A 15,595-nucleotide genomic window follows, 5' to 3' on the forward strand; every position below is an offset into this window, starting at 1 on the left:
CAATTACGTATCCACTTTCTTTTTCAGGACATTTATTTTGTACACAAATAAAAGTTCAAAAAGCCAAAGAAAACAGAATTTTTTTAGCATTTCTCTGAAACCAGTATTTCCCAAACTAACATGGAGCTTGGTTATTCTACACCTGCACTTAACAGTTCACATAGAGTAAATTGAAGGCACTGGAATAACAAGCTTTTTCTGCCACAAAACAATTTCCTTGAAAAGCTTCCATAGTATGAACAGGCTTTGCTGTTTTGTATTCCAGGACCAGGCCTTCTCCCCTTTCAGTTTTAATTAGTTTGGTATTGACAGCTTTACCAGCATTGCTAAAATTAGTACTTAGTCTTACAATACCTTCAGATGGGAGGCTAGGAACTATAGCTTGCAGGTCTATTGTCGATTCCTGCCCAAAATTGAGAACCATCATAAAGACTCTGTCTAAGCCATCCAGTTCCCTCACGTACACAAAAACATTGCTGTCATTCCAGACGTAGCACATCCACCCTCGACTGACAGCCAGCTCATTGCTGCGAAGGAGAGTTAGCTCTCTGTACAAGTTCAGGGTTGAGTTGGACGAGGTCATCTGGATCTGCAACAATCAGCATTCACAGGGTCATTTGTTAGCACTGAATGTAGGAAATACTACTTACCTCTCACGCCCACGCAGTCTACTGAGAACATATCTGTTAGAATTCCATTTTGACAATTACCTCTCTTCAGATTTGCCTGCAAATTCCACTGAAAATCTGCTTTTCCTTAGGCACTTCCTTGGCACTTGGGAATGGCAGAGGTTACTAGGCAGGACAGAATTTTCCCAGCACTAATTATTTCATCCTCCCAGTGTCCTTATAGTACCATTTATCTGAGAGAAAGCCATAGTCATTTAAAGCTTTAGACTTGGTGAAAAATGCTCAGTATCATCTGCTAGTCACAGGGTTCTCTGTTTTATTTTTCCTGACTTTTATTTTCTGTTTGTTTTTCTTCAATTCTGGTCAGCACTGTAGATCAGCAAAATCTCCATGCACTGTTCAACTGCCTTGAAAAAAACTTTGTATGTAACTTATATGTTAGAGATGGTCCATGCTAAGTTCTTGTTACAAGACCAGGGCTTTCTATAATAGAAGTGAAAAATAGACCAGATTTCACTTGAATATTAGCATCCTTTTAATTATTTGAAAGAGCCAGATTTCCACATCTACATTATAATTGCAGTTGCCATGCATAAATGAATATATATATATATATATAGTAGACTCCCTGCTCATGCAAGGACTTCCTTTTCTAATAAAATTTGTTAAGATTCAATGCCTTTTTATTTTCCTCCTTTCAGTTTGTTTTTACTAGCTACACTACATCAATTCCCACTAAGTAAAAGACGGCAGAGCAAAACAGATATATTAAAACAATTTTCAAACCATTAGAGATAGTCACACTGCGATACCTACCTCAACATTTATACTTTGGTAGTCAGAGTGAACAGGTAACCAGCTACTGTTGCCTTCAGTAAAACCAGCATTAACTTTACCATCCCACTGCATGGGGGATTTCTCTGGAAAGGTTGCCTAGAAAATAAAATTATGTAGGAGCCATTACGAAGAAATTACTCGTTTCGATTAGTATATTCAAAAATTTATCCCATGAATAGCATGTTCTCACATCTGCCAAACGCTCAGGATTGCAGGATTGCTTTCTTTAATTTAGAATGTAATGAAGAGGATGTAATCCTGCTCCAAATCTAAAGGGGAAAAATAAGAATCAAGACAGTTCCTGAAATGGAGGAGCATGGATGGTGTCATGGATACAGCATCACTGGGTAAAATGTGGAATTCCCATTAGAGTTGTCTTCCCTTATAACAGATAGTTGGATAAAAGTTCACTAATGACAGCTAGGATATTCTGATAAATATGTAGACAAGGGGTACAATTGGACAGGATTGTGTTAGAAATATAAGATTATTTCCAAGTGCAAGAACTTTATGGAAAATCAACTTTTAGCAGATTAAAAAGTGTCAATATAAAAAGTCTTTAAGTTCTCATTTTGAAGAAATCAGAAAAATTTTGAAAAAGCTTCCTTGTTGTTAGCGGAGAGCTTGCCAGAAGATCTGACACATTAAATTTAATTATATAAGAGGGCATAAAATATCTTGCACATGCTTTGAGTGTTTGTTTTCCATGAAAACTGTTTTTCATATAGAGGGCAATTTTCAGTGCAATCTGTCAGAACAGCAGCTCAACAAAAGAAATTGTCACTTTGCTTTGTGACATTATAAATAACTGGTTTCTCCTTTTAGCACATTCTGAAAAGCTGGGGTGGGGGGAAAAATCCTAAATTTTCAACACTGCTAACACTCCCTTTCATCTTTACCTCTTTCAGCTTCTCCTGAATTATTTCAAATGCTGGTGCTAAAAACTATGCCCTGAGCAAATACTCTCCAGCTTTCTAAGACATTGATTAATCAGGGATTCCTCTTCCCCAGACTGAAACAAGAATGTTTTAGTGTTGTTACAAAGCCATAAGCCACAGCACAGCCCCTGAGAGAGAAAAAAACCCTGAGGAGCCAAGGGCAAGACACTTCTGAGGAGGGTCATTCTGTCAGCAGTAATTAGCAGAAGGAAGAAACTGCAGGAGGTATTTTGACCTAGGTGTTTTCAGAGGAAGCGGTTTTCCTTTTAAATCAGAGAATCTTTTCCTCATATCTGAATGAGACAAACCTGGTGATTGTCATGTGCAAGAATTCTTCCCTTTGTACCTGTTTCCCTTTGGCACAGGGATATCCAACACGGTTGGCAACATCATTAGAGGTTGTTTCATTCCCTAACAGAGGCTTTCTGAAAATTTCTGTAATCCAACACACACAAACATCCTATCATTGTTTATTTGTAGCTATGATCAAGCGAACTAGGCACCGAGTTCCCAGACTCAGGTACCTAAATCCTCTCTGGAAAGGAATCTAGAAGACAAGTCAAAAAACCCTGCACGACAAGCAAAAGCCTTTTTTACTTGCCACCGGGCAATGCTAAGCAGGGGCTGGTCTGTACACCCACCCCTTTCTGGAGGTTCCTTCAGAGCTTGGGCACAGAAGGAGCCTCCAGAATGGGGTGGCTTACACAGGTGCTTTTGCATACCCCGAGTAAAGCAGTCTGCAGGAGATGGTGACTGTAGCTCTGGTCTCTCGGGAATTCTGCTTTCTTTTAAATAGCAGCCAGGAAATAATGGTCTTTGACATAGCAATTAGGGTGCTTCTGTAGGAGGAAGGAGATAGCAGCTTGATTCCTCTTGCCTCAGATGTTTGCAACACACCTCTCCTAACCACTAGGCCAGGCCTGGCATTGGCACTTGCTGCTCCTTCTGCTGAAGCAAATCAGCACTGCTACAAAACTGATCTAGCAGAGGACACAAACCAAGAGCTATGATTGCAGTCTAGCAGTTCAAACACGCATCAAGGCTTTGGTTCTGGTCTCTGCCATTTCCATGTGCTGCCCGTCAGTGTTGCCATGGGAAACACCGAAAACCCCCTAAACCGTGAGAAAGACTGGGTTTGGTTAACTAAAGTTCTTGTATTTTTTGAAGTTCTGTTACTCAGAACTAAACAGCAACAGGGTCAGAATTCATAGGCTCTTCACTTACGGTTTCTGATGCAATGTTCTCCATGCCTATTTCTTCACCGTAGTATGTCACAGGAGTACCAGGGAGGGTTAAAAGCAGCATGTTTACAACATTGACATACTCCTTCCCAATCCGAGATGAAATCCGAGCAGCATTAGGGCTTCCAACCTGAAGAAAACATAATTCTGTTAAACACACATTACAAAATTCCATGCATATGTGAAATTAGTTACCTAATTTAACAAGGTATTAGGGTTTTTTCCTTTTTCTTACCCCTTCAGACCCATCAGGGCAAAAACCTGTTTTATCTTGGTGCCAGTAGAAACTTCTGACTCAGATAATTGAGCACACAGAAACCTTGCCAGCAGCACATGAGGCAGCAGTGGGGAGAGATGACAAGTAAGTCCCCACAATTACAGCTCCCTCAGACTTCTGCCATCCCCTCCGCCCTGTGAAGGACAGATCTCCTGAACATCCTGAACATGATTCTAGCAAAGACCAGCAAGGTTTTAACTGCCCTCACCTGCCTGCTCTGTTCTTCCCTGGCCTTGAGAGGTTTCCAGAATCCATTGCACCAAGTCAGCTTACAGACAAAGATAACTGTACCAATCCCACCTTCACTGGTGATTTAAGCCAATCTCCCATACTACATCAGAGACAGCATGGGAGAGGCATGCTTGTAAACTCCCTTCTGTCACCCTTGCACAGGGGGCATAACTGTTATTGAAGGGGAGGACAGCCAGCTGCTTGGCCAACACCAACAACTGTGACTTTGGTGGGCTGACAGTTTTACATGGATATCAACTATAGCCAAGCCATGGGCTCAGGCTGCTGCTGATCCCACTGAAATCAGTGTGCATGTGTGTGGGAGGTTTCCATCACCGTAAGTGAAATGATAACCTATAGGTTTCTATCAATAACCAATAGAAACAAGCCCTTCCTATAACAGTTGGTCTAGAACTCTTACCGCCCAGTTTGGCCATTTTCCTGCAGGCATGTTTTTCATCCACAAGCTGACGGCTTCAAAAATACTGTTGCCTGATAGACTTTTCATGTTAATTAGGTTGAAATTGAGAGGGAAATCTGCTTCTTGAATAAACGATGTTCCATAATACATCATTGTTGCTTCAATGTTTTCCTCTTCGTCACTCTCAGAACCCATAAACCTACAGAGGAGGACACAAAGTACCTTTTATGGCTCATTCTCAGTTTGCACAGAGCAGCAGGAACCTAGGAACTGAACTGTGTTGGACATACTTAGAAAATAACACAGCATTAAGAATTAGGTTTGCTTCCCTCCTCCCCATCAAAAAAGATGAATACAGAGAAACAGTATTTTGTAAAGCAGATGAAATGAGGATAAATATTTCTTGGAAACTTCTGGAGAAAAACCTGCAATAGTCACACAAGGGCTGTCAGTGACCTAAGTCATATCTTTCTGAATTCGTATCCACATAACTAGCTAAAGGCTACTAAGATGAGTAAGGGACTGAAGCATCTCTCCTGTGTGGAGGGGCAGAGAGGTGGGACTGAAGAAGAGAAGTTCCAGGGAGGGAATCTCATAAATGTATAACACTATCTGAACAGAGAGTGCAAAGACAACTGAGCCAGGTTCTTCGCAGTGGTGCCCCATGCCAGAACCAGAGGCAACGGGCACAAACAGAAAACATAGGTGATTCCTCTTGAACATCAGGAAACAATTTTTCACAGTGAGGGTGACTGGGCACTGGCACAGCTTGCCCAGGGAGACTGTGGAGTCTCCCTTTTTGGAAATGCTCAAAAACTAACTGGAAATGGTCCTGAGCAACCAGCTCTAGGTGACCCTGATGAGCAGGGCAGCTGGGTTAGAAAACCTCCAGCAATGCCTTTCAAACTCAACAATTCTGTGATTTTAACAATCTGTGACTATGGGTCGACATCAGCCATACTATTGGTACTATAGAATGTGCTGAATAATTAGTTTCTCCGTGGTCCAGGTGGTTGCCCATTCTCTTTACTTTTGTACAGTCCATAAATACAGCAGAGCTCCCAGAGCCAATCAATCTCCTGTCCCTTGCATATTGGGGAAGAGGTGATACAGTCTATGAGCCACAAGTTGCATTTGAAGAGGAAAACTTTATGGCATATTATGTTATTTTTAAAAAAAAAAGAAAAAGTTTTCTTCCTAGCAAGAGGGTGAGAAATATTAGAGAAAAATCCACTAGCTGAAGATTACCTGTATCTGCCAGGTTCACTGCTGAACTGATTCATGGTTTGACGGAAGCTACGGATCAGATCATGCATACCAACTTGTGTGGTCGTGTAGTCATGGTAGAGCTGAGAATAAGCTGTGATACTCTCCTTAAAGAAGAATGTAATAATTCCCATTAGTTCTCTGATATTTAAGATTTCAGAACTCTGCAAATTCTTCCCATCCTTTCTCCTGAGGCAATGCACCAGTCTGGGTAATTTTTAATTGAAATTAGTTAAGCATACCAGCACTACTAGTGCAGATCTGAACTGCACCTGGAGAACTCCCAAAGATATAATAGCAGAGGGATGATTATTTTGGATCCTGTCTCTCATGAGGGAGAGTCCAGCCACAGCCCTAATCCACTGAGCCTGTCTGGAGCTGTGAACACAGCAGGTACTGTGACAACACACCAGATGCTGTGACCACACACCAGCCAGGAAAGATGGACAGTGTAGTTGTAACTTACAAAGGCAACAAATACTTGAGGAGCTGACCAGTTTTATGCAGTGCCCAACTCCACAGGGGAACAGTTCTTAGTGCTGGCACTACCTGGGAATGTCCCCAAGTCCACTGCCTCAGCAAAAGCAAATGGTGTAAATAACAGGGTGTGTGCTTCTGAACATGTCTGGCCACTTCCCACGGTGACATACTGCCAGTATGAGGGGGGCTTGTTTTACTCCAGTTCCTACTAGCAGTGTAGACAGATAGGTACTAATAGACACTGCTACACGATCCCAAGCGAGCAAGAGCTCTGAGCTTACCTTCTGTAGTGGGCTCCCCAGAGATAACCAACTATTAAAATCACAAGACTGTTCTTTTTAAAAGATAAAAAATAATAAAATGAAAAGCAACTGTGTTGGAACAGAAATACAAAGGGTCTATGGACAATTCTCCTCTCACCTACTGAGCTCTTCTTTGCACCTACACCCTCAGCCCAGGGGCTTCTTGTATGTGCTCCTTCTGCAGGGAGCCCAGGAGTCATCTGCCTCAGGAAGACTGACTCCATCTTCCTAAAGCCACTATGAAGACCCAAAGGAGTAGAAACAGACACCCTCTTGCCCCAGTGGGAAATACAGGAAAAAGACAAAGACAGAACATATACATTACTGGATTCTGGGACTTGTTCACTTGAGGCTCATCCCGTAGATGTGTTGCTTCTAATAGATACTTAACAGCGCTGAAACTAAATCCATCGATTCCTTTGCCGAGCCAGAATTTGATAATATCCTAGACAGAGGTCAAAGTTGAGAATTCCAAGTGAGCCCATCCCATTCAAACTAGTACATACTTAGAAAGAAAGCTAAACCTGTTACTTGGTATTGATGTATAACAACGTATTTTTTAATTTGTACTTCAAATTTACCAGAAGTTGAAGTGAATCATGTTGACCTAAGGTCAAACCAAGATCTGAAGAAAGCATGTCTTATTATTTCATCCAGTATAAAAACAAAGACTGCTTTGTAACTTGTCCTGCAGTTCACAGGACCAAAGCCAGGACATGCCTCACTAAAAGCCATGTCTAATCTCATCCATCAAAACAATTGGGCCCATACTAAGCACTGTTGTTGAACACTTGTCATGGCTGCACCCTGTTAGAACACATTGATACAACTATGCAAGAAGACTTTGTTCTGCCCAGACCTTGGGTCACCAGTTTTCTTTTTATACAACAGAGCTCTTAAAATGTTTGTTCTGTCTTACTTGATGTGATTTTTTTTTTTTTCTCTTTTATTTTCAGACGCATTTGTTGATTTGCAGGAACATGGAAAGTTATTATCCAAGTTAGCCACTATCGATTTGTAATTTCACTATCAAATACAGAGGTTAGTCACTATTCATAAAATGATATCCTACTTCAGTAGCTATTAAATTACTATAGTTTTAACTGCTGTAGTTTTAACCACCAACTCAAGTTCAGTCCCTCTTGGGTGGTTTCTGCAAATGTTCTTTTAGATTAGGCACTTTTCTTCATCTGAGGACAAAACTTTTTTTTTTTAATTAAAAAGGCAATTCAAGAGCTTTCTTTAAATACATGAAGTACACTTGCCTGAATAGGCTGGAGTACAACTAGTCTATGCTCAGGCTTTACAGATTTTTGTTTGACAGATAAAGACTCTGGCCTTACTGAGCTGTGCTTTCTCATACAGCCATTCTGAAAGCAGCAGCTCTCAATATTTTGTCTGTCCAACACCGAATCTATGGAAAATTAATTTGTGCTTATGCATGTGCTCATCAGAAAAGCAACATCAGGTATGAGCAGTGCAAATACTGATCACTGACAAGGGACTCACTGAGACTGACATACTTTTATTTATGCAAGAAAGCCACAACATGCTGGCTACTAAATTTCATTGCTCTTATAGGCCATGTGGATAAACCAAAGACTTGAGCTTCTGTGGAAGAGTCCTTTTGCTTCCTGCTCAGACCTCCTAACCCTCTGAAACAGGATTTTTAACTAAAATACTAGACAAAGATTATTCTTGAACATGCTGCAGCAATTACTGATGGAGCATCAGTAATGCATCAGGTAAAAAAAAAAAATCCAGATCATAGAAAAATATGCATGATATTAGGAAAAAAGGTGCAAGTGACAAGATGTGGCATTAAGAATGAAGTCACAGAGATTAGTAGTGGAGTTCTTCAAGAATCAGTCTCAAGTGCAGTCTCATTTCATGCTTTAGTTAAAATGCATGACCAGAAGTGGTTTGTTTCTTCATGCACATGCAGTACCTGCAGTGAGAGGAGAAGCCTCAGAGAGACAGTGAGACCACTACAGTAGAACCGGGCAGCTGTGAAGACTACGTCTGAATTCAACAGCATGAAGTAGCAAACACTTGAGAACCAAATCAAAATACCTGAGGTAGCTGTACTACCTGATGGGGTATAACCTAAAGGGAGGGGGGGAAGGCAAAAAGCAGCAATTGCCAGGCTCTCCATGTTCAGGTCCACTTCCCCATATTTTAATGAATTCTAGATTGTCTGCTGGGGACATGATGGAGACAGGCATGAGGGTTCATCAGAGCACCACCTTGCTTGGTAAGGTCTGTCTCTCTCCCCTGTAAAGTCATCAGGGATGTAGACAGATCGAAACTCTGCTATCTGTCCCTTATCCACAAGCCCAGACATTCCTTGTAATTCAAATCAGCATTGCCTCGATTTCTTGAAAATGCAAGCATCTCTTTGTTAAACCAGATGCCATCCCCACATTTGACTGGCTAATTAACAGCTGCTTGTATCAACAGAGATAAAAACTTCTCTCCATTCAGGTGATTCAGCTCAGTTTCAGCACAGACTTCAGTGCAAAAGCTGCTTTACCTTTCATGTCAATCCTGCCATTTATTGTTGTCCTTGATGCAACATCCAAACGTGCTAAGTGCTTTCATCCTTGGCTCTTGATAGAGACTAGAGCTGAAAGCAGTTAACTGCTTCCAGAAAGCAGTCATGTTGGATCATTTGGCTACTAGCAGCAACTTTAAAGCAAGAAACAGCAATCTTAGGACAGAGACAGAGAAGTAGCTATGCCACTGTACAAGATTCTGCCCAGACATCTTTTTTAAAAAAAAAAAAATCTGGCTTTTTGCATTTCAGAAAAGCCTCAGGCTAGAAGAGCTGTGAGTAGTGGTTAACAAAGGGATGGAGTCTCACTTCAGGGAAGTCTGGAAAGGTCTACCCCAAGTAATCTATTTAGCAAAAGCTGAAGGGGAATGTTGTCAAAGATGAAAAAGAAAAAAAAAAAAGCATAAACAAGGGTGGGAAAAGCTGGAGCTTTCAGCTTAAGCTTAAATTTCAGCTTAAGCACAGGTTTGGTTCATAGAGAGGTAAGTACGATCAACTTGCAAAATAAGGTTAGGCTGAAAAGCAAAGGGTTCCTGAAGCATCAAATCCAAGAAATTTTAAGATAGCCTTTAGTGGGAAGAGAAGGCAAAAGGGAGGTCCTTAAAAGTGCAATAGCCTATTCCAAAGACACATCAAGATCTTGCCAGGCACTTCTCAGAGTAGGAGACTTAAGCCAGCAAACAAACAAAAAAAGCAATAATCACACCTGCTTAAAATCCAGAGGAGCACAACATCACCTACTGCCACTACTTCCACTCAGGGATAGTTTTGTTTGGATTTTTTTCAGTTGCTTGTTTGCTTTTAAATTGAAGCAACTTGAATAAAGTAGCTCTCATACTGGGAGCATTATAAAATAAAGCTTGAATTTTGCTTATAAACTGCACGTTTGTCTGGACACCTTTTTGTTTCAATAGTTTACATAAGCTGCAACCCTTGTATTACTCCCAGCTAGACTGTAAATCGTGCAACACAAATCATTGGAGAAGCGAAGTGTAGAAAGAGCTGCCTTGCGGTTGGCGCGGCAGCGGCAGGTTCCGCACTTACATGGATTTCCTGCTGGACAGCGGGGCTGCGGAAGTTTAGGTCTGGCTGCTCTTTCCCAAACTGATGAAAATAACATTGCTTTCTGACGTCATCGAACTGCCAGCTGGAATTCCCAAAGACACTAACCTGCTCGTAGGAAGGGAATATAATTAGAACACTTAATGTAACATTTACTCCTGTGTGTACTGTAGGATGTGGTGCATTACAAACATATAATAAAGCATAAAAAGCCTAATCAATTGATTACAGTTTGAGTAGTTTTTGTTATTCAGATTTTACATTTCCTTTTCCTGCTAGTTGTTCTCTTTTTAGTCCTGTTTCACCATGTATATTATTTTCTTTTTCCAATATTCTGTTTCATTGACTTTCACTAGGAATTTTTTAGAATAGAGTGGAAGACATTGGTGTGAACATCTCATTTGGAACTGCTTTTCCTAATGCTTTTTAAAACTACCTTTAGGCAACTTTGTGCTTTCTGCAATCTGGTATTATCTCTTTGAAGTGCCAACAACAGTATGTTAAAACATTAACTGAATCATCTCTGTAATAAAAGATTCCAAAAGCTAAGATAAGTATTAAGTTTTGTTTGTTGTTTTTGTTTTGGGGTGGGGTTTTTTTGTGTGTGTGTTGTGTTGTTTTGTTTTGTTTTAAATTACACTAACTGGTATAAAGTATTAATTCCACCTTGAGTCTTTAGAATATACAAATTTCTAATCATGCACCTATCAGTTCAGATTTCAAATAAATAGATTTAAAATAGGCAACCCACTTTCTGACCTGGTCACCTTCCAGAAAAAGGCAAAAAACCTCTAAGAACACATTGTTTTGTTTCTCACCCCACCAACTATGACTTCAGAGGAGCTGAGGTGAAATTTCAAGCGTGAAGTATCGAGACACAGAAGGGAGCACATGTGAACAACTTGTGCACAACTATCCCTTTTTTTGTTTTGTTTAATGAGTGAAGATTTAATGCTGAGGGAAAGTAATTTTTTTAATTCTGTTTGAAGAAGGAACCCCTCCACCCTGAGCTGGATTAAATCTTAGTCTGCACTAGTTAATTTAGTAACATCAGTTTGTACCTCTCAACAGTCATTTATAACTCAGGGTGCATTGAGACAGTTCTGTTACAGCTGCTTTGGCTATCTGGCAGCCTGCTTCCAGTTTGGGATTCGCACGTATCCCTTCCCATGTTTACCCAGTTGTTTGGAGGAGTGAAGGAACCAGCAGCCTGCACACAGTCCTGCCAGATGTAGTAGTCTGTGTACTTCCCAGTCCGATTGCGACTCAGCTGAAACCATTGGTGTTTGTCACTTGTGTGGTTTGGTATTAAATCCATTATCACCTTTAATCCTTAAAAATCAAACCATAAAAAAAAATTACATTCAGCCTTTTAAGACAAAGCTCATATTTTTTTTCATAATGCAGTACCAGAAGCATTTAGGCTTCTTCCTCCCCAGAGGTCTGGCAAAAGACAAAGGCTCCTGCTGGAAGGGTTTAGGCTCAAGGGACTGGTGAGCACACTAGATTTTGCACCAGCACAGCCCCACTGGCTGCTGATATGGGAATGCACAATCACAAACAAAAACCTCCAGACCACGCATGCAGTTAGTCTAACAGGAGTCTGCAAGTAACTGCAAAGCATCTTGCTGGTCCTGTTACCCCTTGCTCATTGCTGGGAAGGGAAGGAAGGAGGAGTTCAAAACCAGAACCACTTTATGCTGCTACCAACCACTTCCACTAACTGACTTCAACATCTATCTCCCACTTCCCAGGTGGGAAAGGCACTTCCCTACTCTAGCATCAGTGAACACATGTTCTTCCTCACCCTTCTTAAAGGCTAGACATTTTTTGAAATCCCAGATGTTCTTGGGACTGGCAAACCATTTTACATTCAGCCCAACAGCTGTAATTGGAAACACGTGAGCAAACATTTGATCCAAGGAATAAACACACCTACCATGGATGCAACTGCAGGAAGCAAGTGTATGTTACTTCCCTTCCCAACTCTGTAATTTTTTTCCTGCTTTCTCCAGAAAGCAGCCATCAGTCATAAAATTCAGCCATAAACAACTGCATCTCAACCTTGATCCCCCAGATTACTGATGCCCATAGTCACGTGGACAAGGGAGCGTGGACAGTGTGTCAGCCTACCACCCACAAACATCCCCAGAGGGGCCCATGCCTTGCAGAGGGCACACAGCAGCCTGACACTACTGTTATAGCTCCCCATACCTTCAGTCCTGCTCCCAGCACTGCCCCAATGCCCAAGGGCAGCAGCCAGCCATCATAGATGCTTGCCATCCCCAGCTTGCATTGCTGAGGAGCCAACATGTACCCTCCTTCACTGGCACCTTCAGTTGCTTCTGCTCAACGCCACCACAGGGGAACTGCCAAGTGCACAAACTGAAATCCCAGATCATAATCTACGGCTAGAAGGTACACCTGGATAATAGGAGTGAACATCTTTTGATAGACTTATTTTCCTCTAAGTTGCAGCTTACCTCTGTCATGTATGGCTGCAAGAAGATCCTCAAAATCACTCATTGATCCAAACATGGGATCAATGTCATAAAAATCTTCAACTCCATATCCAAGGTCTTTTAAGGGAGACTTACAGAAAGAGGTGATCCAGATGGTTTTTATATTCAAATATGTGATATGGTCCAGTTTTTCTCGGATACCTATTTAAAAGAAAAGAGCATCTTCTCTTTAGAAAATATTTTTCAGTAATTTTGCCCCAGAGTCCAAATCAAAGATGTTACACAGGCCCCTTTGATATGTAACCATCCCGTTTTCACTGATCTCAGGCAGCAGGGCAACCCTGACATTTTTTCGGGGATAGCATGAGATCACAGAACAGAAACCATTCAAAGCCACTCTTACAAGGAATTAAAAAAAATATATATAAAAAAAAAGTAGAGCAAAGCAAATTTCTATTCTGTATTATAAAAATATTCACATTCTCACTTAATAAATTTAGCACACTTCTGGAAAAAAGCTCCTATATTTTGTTATAATGCAGCCACAGCATTGCTTTCCCTGCAAGAGCTCAAAAACACCTAGACCATGAACAAAGCAAAAAGTAACACAAGTTTCTCTCCTTTTTGTCAGTTTTATTTTTTCTCACTTTTCTTTATGGAAAGACAACCAATCTAAGATCACAAATTGCTCAGCACCACCCATCCTCCTCATTGACCTTGGTTTTTTGGAGGTATTTCACTCTCCTGGCAGTTGTGCTCCTGCTGGCTTCCAGCCCCAGTTCTAAACATCCCTTCTAACTCCAGGCTTGGCAACTTGAGCAAGAAACTCTTAGATTTATTCATGACAGTGTAAGCTGCCATTAATGATTAATCAGACAACTTTTCTTCCCTTCCATTAGGGAGGCTTTCATTACTGGTCTGTATGGTGATTTTTAAAATTATATCTATATATACACACACAAACAAACTCACATAATATGCACAGAAAACTGCTACACAGCTTTTCAGATACCAAGAATGGAAATACACCCACCTTTCAGATCCCCATTCCCATCCATGTTGCTGTCCTTGAAGGAACGAGGATAGATCTGATAAATAGGACTGGCCTGCCACCAGTCAAGGCATTTTGGTGACAGAGCAATAATCGCAATCGTAGCGCACACAAGCATGATGGCAGCAGCAATGATGAGCCAGAAGAGAATCTCCCTGGTGACTCTGTACCGGGCTTGGCTGGAGAACTTCAGCAAGACTTCCTTTGGCATCCCTGCATAGGGCTTCAACACCTGCTCCTCCAGAGAAGCTGGGTCCACATCAACAGTGCAGGGTCTTGGCATTTCTTCTTGGCTACTGGTATCGGTCTCCTTGTCATCAAAAGCCTCATTTTGAACAAATCCATTGTTCTCCACACCTGCCTTCTCACTCAGCTCCATAGGTAAGCTCTTAGCTTCCTCCTCAACCATTTTACTTCAATGGGTCTTGTCCTGGAGACACAGCAAGGAAGGGTGCCAACACACCTTTGTTCAGTGAAATGAGATGTGGTGTAATTAGCATCTGGGTTTATAATCAATCCTCGCCAACTGGTCAAAGTTCAAAGAGACAAAAGGGCAAAGTGCTCCCACTGTTCTACATAACAGGCATCTTCAGGAAGATAACAGAACACTACAAGAAAGCACTGTGTTCCAGGGAAGTAAGCCTACTGTTTGTACCAGCCACGCAGAGCTATGTTTACTGTTGCTTTCTCCAGTACATCAAACTTCCTTTGGACAGCAGGGGAAAATCTGGATTTTTAATTTTTTTTTTTTACCATTAAAAGATTTAGTAAAAATGCATCTTTCCAGACTGATCATGACCTCCCCTGCCTAAAGCAGTCTGAGTAATCAATGAGTAATTTAAACATGGACAGCAAGAGAACGAGGTGTTGACAACTTCCTGCCCAAAAGCAACAATACAAACTAACTAAGGAGAAAAAATACAAGAGCTGGTTGCACTTCGTTTTCACAGCTTAGAAAAACAAAGCCCCTCAAACTAACCAAGCCCAGCCCACCCACGACTCTTAATCAGTAAGAAATGATAAGGCACATACCAACCCTTGGCACAAGCAAGACTTGAGAAAACCTCACTGTCCACTATTGAATTCCTCCCCTCCCTGTCTTTTTTTTCCTTTTTTTTTTTTTTTTTAAATTTCCCTCCCCTTCTACTGCTGTAGCCAGGAAAAAGCACTGCCTGAAGTCTGCAAAAATGTGTGCAGACATACACATCCCTGTGCCCTAAGGCCCAGCTGCTCTGAAGCCAGTGAGCTCACATCCCTAAGATGGCCCCTCCAGCCACTGCCCTCTGCCCAGGCATACCAACAGAATCAGACAGCAATAAACATTTGCCAAGGAGCTGCCTTATCATATGAAAAGCAAACACCTGCTCATGACCATTAGGGTCAGGCTCTTGGGGAAACTCCCAAGGGCAACTGCAGTGGAGAAAAGGTTAGTTTGGGCCTCAAAAAATATTTATGATATTTGTCTCAAATAATGAAAAAAGTTAATAAACTAATGACTAGCAAAAATCCAACATGCAATATTCAATTGATTCAAAACCACATTATTTCTCCTGTAGGTGAGCTAAGAAGGTCTTTTTCTCTGATAGATTTAATCCTTTTCTTCCCCTTCCTCCCAGCAATGTCTGGCAACAACCACAGCATGTGCAGAGTCAGGTAATAGCTGGAGCATTCGAGACAGTGGCAGTCGTTTCAGTGCCTGTAATTCAGCATTCCCAGGAAATTATTTGAAAGTTTCTCCCTTCTATCGAATGATTCTGCAGTCTTAACATCATGGTATCAGTAAGTTGAAAAAGTTCCCTGGCTGGAACAAGCACTCGGAGCATAAGCTTGTACTCGGTACCTGG

General features: G+C 41.3%; 1 protein-coding gene across 1 annotated transcript; it reads right to left on the reverse strand.

Moving 5' to 3' along the window:
* Positions 1-148: 148 nt before the first annotated feature.
* Positions 149-14,160, reverse strand: SLC3A1 (solute carrier family 3 (amino acid transporter heavy chain), member 1). Its single transcript, XM_010004941.1, has 10 exons — positions 13,734-14,160; positions 12,722-12,901; positions 11,416-11,570; positions 10,221-10,346; positions 6,948-7,067; positions 5,823-5,947; positions 4,575-4,773; positions 3,629-3,775; positions 1,446-1,562; positions 149-589 (listed from the first exon to the last, which is right to left on the reverse strand). The coding sequence occupies exons 1-10, from the start codon at positions 14,158-14,160 to the stop codon at positions 149-151; spliced, it is 2,037 nt and encodes a 678-aa protein (XP_010003243.1).
* Positions 14,161-15,595: the final 1,435 nt, after the last annotated feature.

Source organism: Chaetura pelagica, unplaced genomic scaffold, assembly GCF_000747805.2.
Source record: "Chaetura pelagica isolate M959 unplaced genomic scaffold, ChaPel_1.0 scaffold13, whole genome shotgun sequence".
Lineage (NCBI taxonomy): Eukaryota > Metazoa > Chordata > Aves > Apodiformes > Apodidae > Chaetura > Chaetura pelagica.

Excerpts from the sequence above, each read along its gene's own strand:
- SLC3A1 (XM_010004941.1), bottom strand. The coding sequence starts at position 14,160 with ATGGTTGAGGAGGAAGCTAAGAGCTTACCTATGGAGCTGAGTGAGAAG. Across the intron at positions 5,948-6,947 it reads TGAACAAGTCCCAGAATCCA|GAGAGTATCACAGCTTATTC; the intron begins GTAATGTATATG and ends TTCTTCTTTAAG. Across the intron at positions 590-1,445 it reads ACCAAAGTATAAATGTTGAG|ATCCAGATGACCTCGTCCAA; the intron begins GTAGGTATCGCA and ends TGATTGTTGCAG.